General features: G+C 42.1%; 1 protein-coding gene across 1 annotated transcript; it reads left to right on the top strand.

Annotated features, from left to right (window-relative positions):
- The first annotated feature begins 4815 nt into the window (after nt 1–4815).
- Nucleotides 4816–14105, top strand: LOC134456202 (inactive all-trans-retinol 13,14-reductase-like). Its single transcript, XM_063207591.1, has 11 exons — nt 4816–4981; nt 5381–5563; nt 5842–6083; nt 6843–7041; nt 7336–7533; nt 8236–8355; nt 9093–9231; nt 9760–9869; nt 10210–10370; nt 10493–10631; nt 13939–14105. The coding sequence occupies exons 1-11, from the start codon at nt 4816–4818 to the stop codon at nt 14103–14105; spliced, it is 1824 nt and encodes a 607-aa protein (XP_063063661.1).
- The last annotated feature ends 492 nt before the right edge of the window (nt 14106–14597 follow it).

A 14597-nucleotide genomic window follows, 5' to 3' on the forward strand; every position in this document is an offset into this window, starting at 1 on the left:
TGAAACAGATCTTTCATTATCATTGTCTGGTCAATGCTTTTTGGTAATGTTGGTCAACATTAATTAAACGACATGGACAATGTAATTTCTGAGCACAACAGGAAACAAAGCAGTGTTGAAGCAGTGTTGCATATCACAGGAGGATAGGGAGGAGAACGGAGAGGTGAAAGGAGAGGGCAGAATGAAACAGAAGTGAAAAGGAGATGAGCTATGAGTTGGAGCAGGAGTTGAGTTTGTATCTTGTTGGCTGGAGTTGTAGACTGTAGGCTAGATATCATAACTCCTCTAGAACACGAGTTTCCTTCTCACTCTCGAGTGGCAACTTGTACTAATATAACCTCCTGACAGTATGCAAAGCAGTATTCTGGCTGTTGCCAGCCTGAAAAGTTGCACATTGATATTAAAAAATAACGAAAATAAAAAAGACTGGGGATGACGTCACATAATGCACAGTCAATGGGAGGTCTCCGCCCATCAAAGTTGAAAAGGGAATATTTATCCGCATATCAGGCTTTTTTCATAAGCAGATAATTCACCTAATCATTGAAACAACGTAGGCATTTCATTCCTGACCATTTTGCTGTTACTGGAAAAAATAACACAGCTTGCATTTCTTTACTGATACTAGGCCTACATTGTTTTTTGGCGAATTCATCAAGCCTGGTCACCTCATTGCTCTATTGCTTTGAGGGAACAGACTTGTCCTCTTTTTGGCATTTCTCTCTCATTGCCTAATGAAGGTCGGACAACCGAACACTAACAGCGAAAAAGAGCACTTCTGAAAGTTTGAGGGATTTTTTTTTATGCATGTACAGAACAAGTGCGCCCACTTACCCCCCTAACTTTTTGCCATCAAATCTGATGGCTCCGAGTAGAATAGTATCAATTCACAGATTCTTGAAAGATTGGCAAAAACATATCCCAGCAATAAACGAGCTAATTCTGTTGAAAATCAACTACATTTTCATGAACAAAATTAATTCAAGTATTGGCCAAGGGGTCTGTTACACAATTTTACAGTTGTTTGAAATATTTACGTGTAATTGTATAACTTTTCATGGCTATATACCAGCCCAGACCCTGTAAAAACGGCTGTCTCAAGGACAGACATCATCATTTCAATTGACTTGAAATTTAAAAAAATAAAATCAGATTTCAATTTCAGAGTTCCCCGCTTCAACCGCAACAGACTTAAACATGCCACCATACATCAATCAATTATTATACTATACTAAATTAGTCGTAAGACTGCATAGTGTTATCACTCCATGTTGGTAACATCTTCAAGTTATGTGGGTTGTAATGTATGTATTTGTGCATGTATGTATGTATGTACTGTATGTCTGTATATAGGCCTGTGTCCTCTATTTTTGTCAGTGGTGCTATAGTCTTGTGATGTGATGTTATGTCCTGTCTTAAACGAGTTTTGCTCAGGGATGCACAATGAATTTCAGTGTAAACTGACAATCGTATCGTATCGTGACAAACAGAGTTTGAAAAATCTGTGTGTAGAAAGTAAAACCGCTACCACATTTTTGCACCTGCTAATCCAAACCAGCTGATCCTAATGACCAAATCCCTTAAAGCCAATTTCATGAGCTAATTGGCGAAATCACCTGTGTTGCAACTAGCGAGTACAAGAAGAAGGAAACCCCAAGATAGAAGAAGGACTTGTACTCTGTCAATCCAGTTTTTCCACCCCTAATTATTCATGCATTATGCGTCGGTTTTGCTTAAGAAAACGTTCTGGTTCCTTTGTTTGAAGCCATCGTTGTAGGCTAGTAAAGTGGCTTGAGGTCAAATGAAATGGTTTTCCGGTCCTTCTCACGAACAGAGGCGATTCTAGGGTCAGGTGGGGCCTCAAGCGAAAATGCAAAAGAATGAACATTTGAACCAAAATCACCACTACTGTAGTACAGTATGGGCAGTTATTCACTATCTACCTGTAGGGCATTGGGGGCCCCAAGCGGCTGCCTGCCTTGCCTGGTGGCAAGATGCGCCTCTGCTCACGAATATCCATGATGTGGAAATGAGGCGCCTCCGAGAGTAGAAACCAGGTGAGAGATAGGCTAATCGAGGTATTGTGCCGCTTGTTTTGAAAACTTGTGCAAAACTTGTGGCTTCTTGCCCTTTAGGGCTTCCTGTGAATGGGAAACACAGCCAGTGCAGTGATGCACCACTTGCAAGTGAAGCATTTGTACTATGTAAATAGTGATCTTCCGTATTTCAAAAGGAACAAGCAATACTGGTTTTCAGTGGAAGTAGATCTTAAAGTAACAGATTAAGTCTTGATCATTACAATTTTCATGACAATAAGGCTGCACAAAGGGGCTTATGAGTTCTGTTAGTTGGTAATTTTTAGCATTTATTTTTATTTGGTCTGTCAATATTAACATGTTAATTGTGATTAGATGTTTTTTTTTTCGGCGATAATTTTTTTAAATCGCAATTACAGTTTCCCAGCATTCCCAGCATAATTTGAGGATCTAGATCATGAGTTCTATTTACCAAATTAAAGTTACTGATTAACTCTGAGGTGCTGTTTCCACGTAGCAGGATATTTTTTTAGCAGGGTATTTTTTTTCTCCTGTTGAGGTGTAAACGCAACATGTGGATAAAAAATAAATCCTCCATTGTAACAAATGCGTTTCTGACAAACCAAAGGCACTGAAAACATAACCTCCTTGGGAGGTTACAAACCAACAAATAATTGAAAGATATAAATATGAAAAATCATGAATGATCAAACGGCAATTAAAAATAGCTTTCTTGATCAGAAATACTTGCTTTATTCCTAAAACACCAGGTAAAAAATGTGAGCCTAAAAACCGCCAGCCTATAGAAACCTATCTCATCTTCTAAAGAACATAAAAACATGAAATTAATTGCATTTGAAAGCTAAGACCTTCATCTAGCATTAGAACATGTTCATTGCGCATTGCAGCATCCAGGGTATATAGGGGTTAAACTGTCTTGAATGCAAAATAATAAAACATTACACATGGAATAAAATTGTGATTAACTATGCACTTTCTGATTAATCGTGATTAAAAATGTATGTGCACAATAAAGTAAACGGATTAAAGTTTATATCTGGCACTAGGTAGGTAGACATGGCAGTTGCCTATCGTGCCAAATTTCTTGGGGGCACCATAGTAACTCCTGAAAGTATCACAGAATTTTAACATCAAGTGAAAATGAAACATTAAACTTTAATTCATTTAAACTTTATTCATGGGCACACAGTATAGATATCTGTGTCGGTACTATAGATCACCTGAGCTCGATCAGATGTATGACACTACGTGTATGCTTACAGATGCCAATGGTGCTTGCCTGGCAACAAACTGACTAGAACTGGCCATGAACATACAGCAGGTGACCTAAAACACTGAAGACCTTGACTAATCCTTTTTCAAAGAACTGCTACATAGACCTATTGAACACCAAATTACCACCTAAAATCTATACAGCACTAATAGGCATGATGATTATCAAGAGGTCAAACTGGTTCAGACATCATATCCTATTTCAAATAATTGCAACATTCTACATACTGTATGTACCTATTTATTGCTACATACAGCCCTATTTAACACAACATTACCAACAAACTGTTTTGGATCAGCACTTGGCCTGACCTTTGCCTGGCTTTTGCTTGGCCTTTGCAACATTGTAGGGATGAACAATACCTGAAAGAGGCCAGAGGATTATCAGGAGGTGAAACTTGTTCAGATCATCACAGAGGGTAATCAGGCAATCAGGGTGTCAAACTGGTTCAGACATCAAAGAAGGCTCAGTAACCAGGGTGTCAAACTGGTTCAGACTTCACATCTGGCTCAGCAGTCAGGGTATAAAAGTAGCTCAGATCATCAGAGAGGGAGACACCATAGTGGGCTCAACAAGAGATGCATCACTGAAAATACTGAAAGAAAACATTCTTGGCTACATCTTCAGGAGGTAAGGACAGAAACCATTTCAATCTGCTTGTGACAGGGCTTGGTCATAATGTGAGTATGAGGTGTGAGTAATTTTACAAACGCTATAACAGACACTTAAGTGCCATTTTCATTCTTCTTTTCTATTATTGTTATTGGATTGTAAGGTTGCATCAGGACAGTTGGAGCTTTATTAATGTTCTCTTTATTGTTTTCCCTACCCAATTCAGACTGCGAGTTTGCTGATATTACTGTAACTAAAAAGCATGGTAATATCCTTTCACAATTAAGGTAGAGGGATTAGCTGATTTGTCCGTGAGCATTAAGGAGACTAGCCCACATACATTGCTCTGTTATTAGCACATTATCAAGACCACAGTGCTGTAAAGATACAATTCAAAACAATACAACCAAATAGTGAATGTGTGTTTTTTTGTCACCATACATGTACAATGACATAAATGCCAGCACCCAAGATACTCCTGTATGATTTAACATGCAAAAATGCAACCATGTGTTTAGGATGTGGAGCATGTTTTTTTTATGGCCCATATACTGTAACACGGGAAGACTCTCCCCAAAGACCTTCTGTGTGTGTGTGTGTGTGTGTCTGTGTGCCTGTGTCTATGTGTGCGCGTGTAGCACATGAACCTGTGATCACCAAAAAGGCCATAATTCCCTCTTCAACACATCAATCCTTCTGATCTCCCTACCAGTGTCAACTGCATGTCTCTCTGAAGACTACAGAAGAATCCCACCTGTTGTGCCAGGACTCGTCTGCTCTCCGAATCTCCAAGTGTGGACACTTTGGACCCATCCACCCTTCCGCTCTTTGAACCTTGCAGGTTGTAGAGGTTGGGTCAGCAGGCTAAGCAGGATGTGGCTGGTTCTGTTAGGAATATTCCTTCCTTCCTGGCTGGCCATTGTTGGGGGAACCTACTGGTTCTTCTTCAGATGGCGCAGCCCGTTCTCCCTGAAGTCGGTGAGGCCCAAAGAGCCCCTGGAGATGGACCAGAAGAAGAGGGACAAGGTGCTGAAGAAAGGTGAGCCAAGTCAAACTCTCGTCAAATTGCATTGAGGGTTTCAACTGAGTTGTGTAAAGAATGAAACAAGTCCACATCACTGCTTGTCTTGCACTCATTTTATTTTTAAAAAATTAAAAACACTGACTAGACAAGCAGCGTTGTGGAATTTTCTGATCCGTTGCTGGATTTGTTTTGATTGTGCACACATCATCATTAGATTGGAAAATTATTTGTCACTCAACTTTTGTTGCCAGACCTAACAATAATTCCGCGACCCTCTGCCTAACACTTTCCAAATGAAAAACATGTTTTTGGGCCACACACACACGCACATGCACACGTACACACACAGACAAACACACACACACACACACACACGACCACTTACACCCTTTGATATTCCCCACCTCTGTGCAGACTTCACTAAGGAGCGTATACCAAATAAACTGGATGTGGTTATCATCGGGAGTGGAGTAGGGGGCTTGACAGCGGCCGCCTGCCTGGCTAAGGTTGGGAAGAAGGTTCTGGTTCTAGAAGAGCATGACACCGCCGGGGGATCCACCCACTCCTTCGTCGAGAAGGGCTTCGAGTTCGATACAGGTAAAGGGTGATTTTAAGGCTTGGTGGTAATACACAGAGGTGTTCTTGTGTTTGATAGTGTGCGTGTGTGTGTGTGTGTGTGTGTGTGTGTGTGTGTGTGTGTGTGTGTGTGTGTGTGTGTGTGTGTGTGTGTTTGATGCTGGTAAGGTTATCTGACAGTTCACTGTGTGTATATGTGTGTTTACATTGGGAATCAGAATATGTGATGGTGTTTGTGTGTGTCTCTGTGTGTGTGTGTGTCTGTGCGTGCCTGTCCATGCATGTGTGTATGACTGCAGGCCTCCACTACGTTGGCCAGATGCACGAGAACGGCCTGACAAAGGTGGCGATCGACCAGATCACAGAGGGCCAGCTGGAGTTTGATGAGTTGGACCAGCACTTCAACACCATGCACATCGGCCAGGGGGACGACTGCCGCAAGTACACGCTCCTCAGCGGCAAGACCGAGATGGAGGCCCACCTGAAGAAGCAGTTCCCCAACGACACGCAGGCCGTGGAGAACTTCTTCAAACTAATGAAGGTGCAATATGGCAGGATACTAAGCTGTAGAGCAAGGGTGGAGAACCCTTTTCATTCGAGGGGCCACCTCAAATTAATCCGAGGGCCGTAAAAGTCCTCCGAGGGCTGTACTATGAACACAAACCCTGCACATTAGGCCTATATTGAAGGCAGCCACCTTTAAAACAGACCCCATCTGTCCCCTGAATATAACTTAATTTTATTTTCAAATGTATTTTCTAAGATTCCATTACAAAATATGTCATATTTCATGTGAAGCTGCATCGTGGAGGCCGGATAAAAAGGCCTCAAGTGCCGCAAACGGCCCTCGAGACACAGGTTTCCCACCCCTGCTGTAGAGTATTGTTACTCAACGGGGATTCTAGAACCTATCAGGGGAGAAGAGTGTGGATCTCTGAGCCATCTGTAGTCATGGACCATATAGCCAGTAACAGCTGCAGTCCATGCTCACAATGTGGTCATGTATTGATTCTTAGGAAACAGTAAAATGCCAAACTAACTTTGCAAATTTCAACTTTAACTTGAGATTGCTGCCATTCCTATCTTATATATGAATTATTTATAAACATGCTTGGACATAACAATACTACGAACTACATTTTACAGTATTCACTTAAAGAGTCAAATGTAGAACTCTCACAGATGGTTCTACTTTCTAAGTGTTGAACTAACACAACAAATATTGCTGTGATATTTTTTCACAATGCATTTACTTTTTATCAACATGCTTGTGACTAATCATTCTTGCCCCATTCTTTAGCTGTGTTCAAAACAGATTCCTGCCCTGGCAGCACTGAAGATACTCCCTCGCTGGCTGGCCCTCTACATGCTCAGATCTGGCATCGCTGACCGCCTCCTTCCAGCACACAGCACACTGTCGCACACCAGCGCCTCCTGGTGGGCAGGCGTGCAGACAAACAACAAGGACCTGCAGCTCATGTTCAACTACCTCTTCCATGGTGAGTCAATGACAGAAACACACACACACACACACACACACACACACACACACACACACACACACACACACACACACACACACACACACAAACACAGACGTGGACACACACACACACACACACACACTCTATGTCTACCTCTTTTATGGTGAGTCAGTGACACAAGAACGCATGCACTCACACATGCACAGATGCACAGATAACTACCTAACTAACTGTATTGCATTCTCTTCCATACTAACTACCTAACTACTTAACTAACTAACTAAATATATTGCATTCTCTTCCCTACAGGAACTCCACCTAAGGACTCTAGCATCCTCATCAACTCCCAGCTCATCCACCACTACAAGCGTGGTGCCTACTACCCTAAGGGGGGCGCTAGTGAGATCCCTTACCACATCAGCAACACCATCCGCAAGTATGGTGGAGAGGTGCTGGTGAAGGCGCCGGTCTCTCGAATCCTTTTGAATGCTGATGGAGCTGCGTGTGGTGAGTGTTGGCCTGGACAAAAAGATGGCACAGCGCAGCATTTCCCAGCAAGGCCTCTACATCCCCCAGGGGGCATTGGGGAACCCTAAGGGGGCGTTGAGAAGCATACAAGAGGGGGGTTGGGGTGGGGGGTGCTTAGTTGCCATTTGGGACTTAAGTCCATTTCATTGTTTAATACTAAGGGGGCGTTGGGAGGCTTGTGATGAGGTCCAGGGGGCGTTTATTCAAAAAAGTTCAAATAGTGCCATACTAAAAAGCATTTATTCTACATTTGTTATCTCATCCATGGCCGATTAGAGCTTAGAGCCTGGGCCCGGGACACAGATCCCTGTGGACTGGTTCATGATTCTGTTTGTGTTATTATATTCCATTATATCGTTACAATTATGTATAACGTATGGATATATATGCCATGTATTATGTTTCAGCATGTGTTACATTCCATCATGGACAGTATAGTATATGGTTTTAATGATATCTATGGTCATACAACACCTGTCGTTTACGATACAGATGATGCATTACATTTCATGGTGTATATTATATACTAGTTAAAGGGGAGTAGAGTTGCCCACAGACTTGTGGGATGCCATATTACCATTACATATGCCATTTGTGGCCATGTGTGTCATTTATGATTTGGTATGTGCTTATATTACATGATGGAATGCTTATACCCCCGTCTGGCTTGTGATTGGTCAGGTGTGGTGGTTAGGAAAGGCCAGGAGGAAGTGGAGGTGAGATCTAAAATGGTGATCTCCAACTATGGCGTGTCAAACACCTTCAACAGGCTCCTGCCCCCAGAGATCATCATAAAGCCTGGTGAGTCCCAACCTTACATTACATTACAGAGATATACAATTAAACGATGCATTAGTTGTTATCAAGTTATCAAAACAGAGGTACTAGCCTGGCTTTCGCACATTATAGAAGTTTTGTCTCAAACAACATTCATGAGCAGGCATCTTGGTCTTCATCACACCTCCATTATCTTGTGACAAAGACTTATGGTCCAAATGTGTCCCGTTTTAGAGATAATGCTATGTGAAATTTGCAGTTACTACAATATCCGAACTAATCCCATGTGAAGGCATTTTTCTCATTTTCAGTGTTGGAATAGTTACTGCACTTTGCCTTTGTAGGGCAGTATTGGCTGCCCTTGTGGACCACCACAGATGAGAGATTACATACATACGGGTATCAGGGTGGTCATGGGCTGGCTGTGAATCAACCTCATCCTGCCCTGCAATTCAAACACCCCCGACAGGATTCTGCATCCTCCTGACATTTGCAACCTAGTCTTTAGTTTGTGACTGAAGACCACAAACATATGTACAGTAGATCACAAAGTATCTTGTATCTTTTATGTTACTTGGACCCTGCAATTTAGGAACCAGTCAAACCTCAAAACAGTCTTTTTTATTCTATTCTATTCTATTCTATTCTGTTCCATTCCATTCTATTCTATTCTATTCTATTCTATTCTATCCTGTATAAAAATGTTGACAGAACCTGCTACTCATGCCTTATCTTCCTCTTTGTCCGTTACTTATGTATAGATATCCAGGAGCGTGTGAACCTCCTGAAGCCAGGTAAGGGATGTTTGCTCACCTTCTGCGGGTTTGATGCCACTCCAGAGGAGCTCGGACTCAGCCAGGTCACCAACTGGTTCTTCAAGGACAACGACATGGACAAGATGTGAGTGCATGAATATTAGATCCTTGGCTCATATTGCACCTCACACTCTGAGCGAAACGTAACAATAACCTTGTCCTTGACCTTAAATGGTCCAATTACACTTTTTGGAGCAGCAATCTCCAAATTGCCATGTTTTTCATGTTTGCTATGTTTATAATGATTGTTGAAGGTACACTATATGTTAGGTTGGATAACTTCTCTAGCTTCATAGTGCATAACATTCCACCAGTCGAAGGCTTAATCATTGTTAAAAAAGATAATACGTATTACTACACTATTACTACATTACTCCAAGCATTTAGTAATACATGTATATTACAACTTGGTCATTGCCATTCTGTGTATTTGGTCATTGCCATATGTGTGAATAACTTCTTACAAAAAAAATGTGATTTGTGGGTGTTAGGTTGGATAACGTGTCTACCAGGAACTAAATGAAATGTAACTGTGTGTGTGTGTCAGGTTGTGTAATGAAATAAATTGTAATCGTTAGGTTGGATAATGCCAAATGTAATTTCTTTGTGTCAGGATGGATTACTTCTTCAGCCTGAGCAAGGAGGACGCACCAGAGAACATCCCCATGATGTACTTCACCCTCCCCTCTGCCAAAGACACCACAGCCAAGATCAGGCACCCAGGTGTGTATGTGTGTGTGTGTGTGTGTGTGTGTGTGTGTGTGTGTGTGTGTGTGTGTGTGTGTGTGTGTGTGTGTGTGTGTGTGTGTGTGGAACCCAAAAGTTCTCAGGAACTTCTCTGAAGAGCCTAAACGTTCTTGAACAAAGAGTTCACTGAAGACTTCTTCAGTTAGTTATTTCACAGTGGGTTTGTCAAAGAACCTTTAGGTGTTCTTCAGTTTTGCCAATGTGGAGGACCTCCCACAGTAGAATATGTGGGGGGTCCCTGCTGAAAAGATGGGGAACCACTGACCTACAGTAGAGTACACACTTCACACCCTCTCCTTGTTGCTACCCTGGGCAGGTAAGACCTCCATGATCATGTTGACCATGGTGAACTCAGAGTGGTTTGAAGAGTGGAAAGAGCAGAGGAAGAGAGGAGATGACTACATGGCGTACAAGATGAGATTCGCCAACCACATGTTTGACTGGGCCTGCCAGCACTTCCCCAAGCTCAGAGAGAAGGTAAAAACAGATGCGTGCGCACGCACACACACACACACACACGATTGTATGCTACACTTAAGCCATACCTTATCATATTTATGTCTCAACACAGCTATTCTGTGTTTGTGTGTGTATCTCAGCTGGTGTACCAGCATGTGGCCACTCCTCTGTCTAATTACCTGGGAGCTATGTACTCAGCCGAGAACCTGGACCGATATGACCCCATATCCATGGCCAAGAACCGCTGTGACACGCCTGTCAAGAACCTCTACATCTCAGGTAAAAGGATAGGGGATCTCTCTCTCTCTCTTTCTCTCGCTCTCTCTCGCTCTGTCTCTCTCTCTCTCTCTCTCTCTCTAGTAATAGTAAGAGTAAAAGTAAGTAAGAGTAATTTATTTGTCACATACAATCCCAGGGCTCTCAAGTCTCACTCTTTGAGAGTGTGACACACTCATTTGAGCGAGTTCACACTCTCACACTCCACACATGGTATTTCACACTCTGAAGTTTTGATAACTTATCCAATCGGCGCACATTAATTCATCCAACCTATCCACAGACGCGTCAGAAATAGGTAACAGCGCTTCTGTGTTCAGACTAGTTACCACGCTATTCAGCCAATCAGAAAATATATTGTTCGGTTGTCGGGCAGATCAGAGCAGTGGATTAGAGTTTCATCCAATAGCGCGCGCAGCAGAGTTCAGAGAGAACTGTAAAATTTACGAATTGCAAGTAGGCGAACTGGAGACGCAGGAGCCAGGACCATCAGGTGATAACTTCATACAGGTGAAAATATGAGACTTGTATTAGTTAGGCTACTGTTTTTACTCCTTATACCAATATTTCCAGCCCATGTAGCCTTGACAGGGACGTTAAAAGAGAGCAACAACGCTAGCTAGGCTATAACCTCAGCTGATTGTTTGATGATCATCCCTCCCAAACATGATTGAACGTGGAGTCAAGAGGAGTGGGAGGTGGTCAAATATTAGACAGAATGGAGGAATGCAGAGGTAGTGGTAGAAGAGAGGGCAAGTAGGCTAAAGAAGTCAGGGGCAACCAATAGTGCTGGAGATATCATGGTATTGAATGAAAAAGAGTATTATTTGGGTCTGATGTCTAAAAAAAGTGATTGGACTTTATTTTAATTTGGGCTGATAATGTCAATGCACAATAAAGAACATATGCCTACAGGTAGCCTATTTTAGGCTATCCCCCCACAATGAACATTGTCTAAAATCACCTCCCTATAAAATACACATCCCTTCTTCACATTGTGTCAACAACTACATTTTCAAAAATGTCTCGGGGGAGAAACCCCCAAACCACCAATAATTAGAATCAATTTCTGACCATCCCCAGCTGCTTATAGGCTATTGTACAACTCGAGCACTGGTTAGGATTAAGCATATTGAATACATAGTCTATTTGGTCTAATCAAACTTTTTAACTAGCTGGGTGATGATGGGTCGATAACCCCCCCCCCCCCCACCATTTTTTTTTAAAATCTAAATCTCACTACAAACAATCTTCAAAACTTGAGAGCCCTGCAATCCTAACCTTAGGCTAGTTTGCAATGAAGTAGTACCCTACTAACAATTTTTAGTTCTAAGAAGGTTCCTGGAACACAAGCCCTTGGTTCCAGTTTAGTTCTGGGTACGTCCCCAGAGAGTCATGTTTGGTTATTTTTCCGTTCTCACTTGGTTGGCAGGAAAGTTTAATTTTCGTTCCTAGAATGTTATATGTGTAGTTCCCATTCCGTTCCATTATTGTTCTCTCACTGTCACTTTATTCCTGTTCATGTCATGTTTGTTCCCTTGCCATTCCCATATGGTTTCCTTAACCTTGTTGGTTGCATATTTGGTTCTTTAGACATGCTCCTGATGTTCCCCCAACCTTGTTTATTATTGTGAATGTGTTTTGGTCCTGCCCCACTATCTCTCACCATAGTTGAGGTACCCTGATCATGGTAATTAAGCACCTCCCATCCTCCACCATGACTGAAACACCCTGCGCCTGGCATCAGTTTGCCACACTGCTCTCTTAAGATAATGTTTAAAGTTGCTGAAAACATGCAAAATGTCTACATTTTATATACCAGTCTATGCTGTACTGCACCACAATGTGAGAGAAATATCAGCTGAGCATGTATGAACACGATCTAGTGGGGATTAATACCTAATGTTATCCTTAATGAAGTTTAAAATATAACCATACCATCTACATCAAGTGCACAATGGAGCAAGCAATGTAACATGTGCTGTTACTGACTAGCTCACAAAGCAAGGCACAAGATGTAGCTAACAAATGCCAAAAGCGCCTTTAGCTTGCTTGCAAACATCAAGTGCACAATGGAGCAAACAATGTAACATGTGCTGTTACTGACTAGCTCACAAAGCAAGGCACAAGATGTAGCTAACAAATGCCATAAGCCAAAAGCGCCTTTAGCTTGCTTGCAAAGCAGGTAAACAAGCGCTATGCTGTGCCATGCTGACCATCCAGCAGGCAGGCAGGCAGGCAAATATTTAAAGCACTGTGACAGTCCAGGTTTATATACAGGCTCAAGAGTACCATGTGACCAGATTGATTAGGAGTTTTTCAGGTGCAAGCAATTGAGTCATGATATACCAGCCCTAAGTAATTAGGTTTGGCCAGGCGCTGATACAGATTGGTTGTGAGGGGCCTGCTTGTTACCGGCAAAGGTGTAACAAGTTCTCAAGTTATTTCTTTCACTCAACACATCTTTTGTGTGATGTTGTGTGCACAGCCAAACCTTAGATCAACACAACCAAGTTGAGTTAAATGAATGAAATGGAATAATAATAATAAAAAAAGATTGTGTACATGATTAAATCTGGAGGAAATACTGTTACTAATATGTAGACGTATATGATTTAATCGGGTGGACAGTCATCATTGCTTATGTTCTGAACAACACAGTATAAACAAAGTTGGGGGAACATCAGGAGCACGTCTAGGGAACCAGACGTGACCAGACCATTTATGTAACCATCAAGGTTATGGGAACCATATGAGAACGATGAGGGAACAAACATGAAAAGCAATAAAGGTACGGTGAGAGAACGGCGAGGGAATGGAATGGGAACCACACATATATCGTTCTGGGAACTTAAATTAAACTTTCCTGGCAACCCAGTGAGAACCGAAACAGAACCAAAAATGACGTATCCGAAAGGTATCCAGAACCGAACCGGAACCAATGGCTGCTTGGTTTTTACTGTAACCAAAGGGAACGTTTCTAAGTGGTAGATTTTGGTTTGGTAATAACCCCAACCTTTAGAGAACCAAAAGTCAAACGTTCTCTTTACGTTCTCTGTTACTAGGGTAGTAGCCTATGTATCTGAGCCTACTAACTTACTTGTTACTAACATTCATGTATATTTATAGGCGTGTATGTATATATACATATTGTATTTTCGAATGTGAGTGAGTGTGTGAATGCGTGAGTCTGTGAATTGGCGTCCATACGTCTGTGCATTCATATATTGTGTAGCATCATATGTCTAAGACTTTGGACAGCAAAGTAATCTTGAATATAAAACATTGCATGTGTGTGTGTGTCCTACAGGTCAGGACGTGTTCAGCAGTGGTGTTGCTGGGGAACTGCACGGGGGTCTGCTGTGTGCCTCCACCGTGCTGAACCGCAACATCTACGCGCACCTGCACCTCATCAAGAAGAGTCTCAAGAGGGCCAAGGCCAAGGAGAATGCCCGATTGGCCAAGAAGCTGCAGTAAGGACATCCAATTGTCCAAGAAACTGCAGTGAGAACACTCAATTCGCTGAGAGGTTGTAGTGAGAACACAGGATTGGACAAGACATTGAGGAAAGAATACCCCACTGGCCAACATACTACAGTGATATTGCCTGATTGGATGACACACTGCCGTGAGAACACTCCATTGGCCAAGAGAGTGTAGTGTCGTGACATTGCTTGATTGGTTTACACACTACAAGACAACAAGAGTTGTCAGTGGAATTCACTCAGACAATGGGTATATTATGGATATTTACTTGATTTTTTACTTACTTTTACTTGGTCTTAGTTACTCTTACTTTTACTTTCTGCCTTACTTAAATACATACAAGAAGTCGTTCACCAGTTGTATGGGTTTTGCATTTTTTAAGTTTTGTAGAGTGGTAGCCTGTGAATCTGTCTTGATGGCAAAGGTCAAAGTTTAACCACTCGCATGTGCCCTGATTACAGCATCGTCCACACACACTGTGAC

The sequence above is a fragment of the Engraulis encrasicolus genome, chromosome 10, assembly GCF_034702125.1.
Source record: "Engraulis encrasicolus isolate BLACKSEA-1 chromosome 10, IST_EnEncr_1.0, whole genome shotgun sequence".
In the NCBI taxonomy this organism is placed as follows: domain Eukaryota; kingdom Metazoa; phylum Chordata; class Actinopteri; order Clupeiformes; family Engraulidae; genus Engraulis; species Engraulis encrasicolus.

What these genes read in the sequence shown, in the direction of transcription:
- LOC134456202 (XM_063207591.1), top strand. Translation starts at nt 4,816, where the DNA reads ATGTGGCTGGTTCTGTTAGGAATATTCCTTCCTTCCTGGCTGGCCATT. An exon ending in GGACAAGGTGCTGAAGAAAG is followed by an intron (nt 4,982 to 5,380) that starts GTGAGCCAAGTC and finishes ACCTCTGTGCAG; the next exon opens with ACTTCACTAAGGAGCGTATA. An exon ending in AGCCAAGATCAGGCACCCAG is followed by an intron (nt 9,870 to 10,209) that starts GTGTGTATGTGT and finishes TACCCTGGGCAG; the next exon opens with GTAAGACCTCCATGATCATG.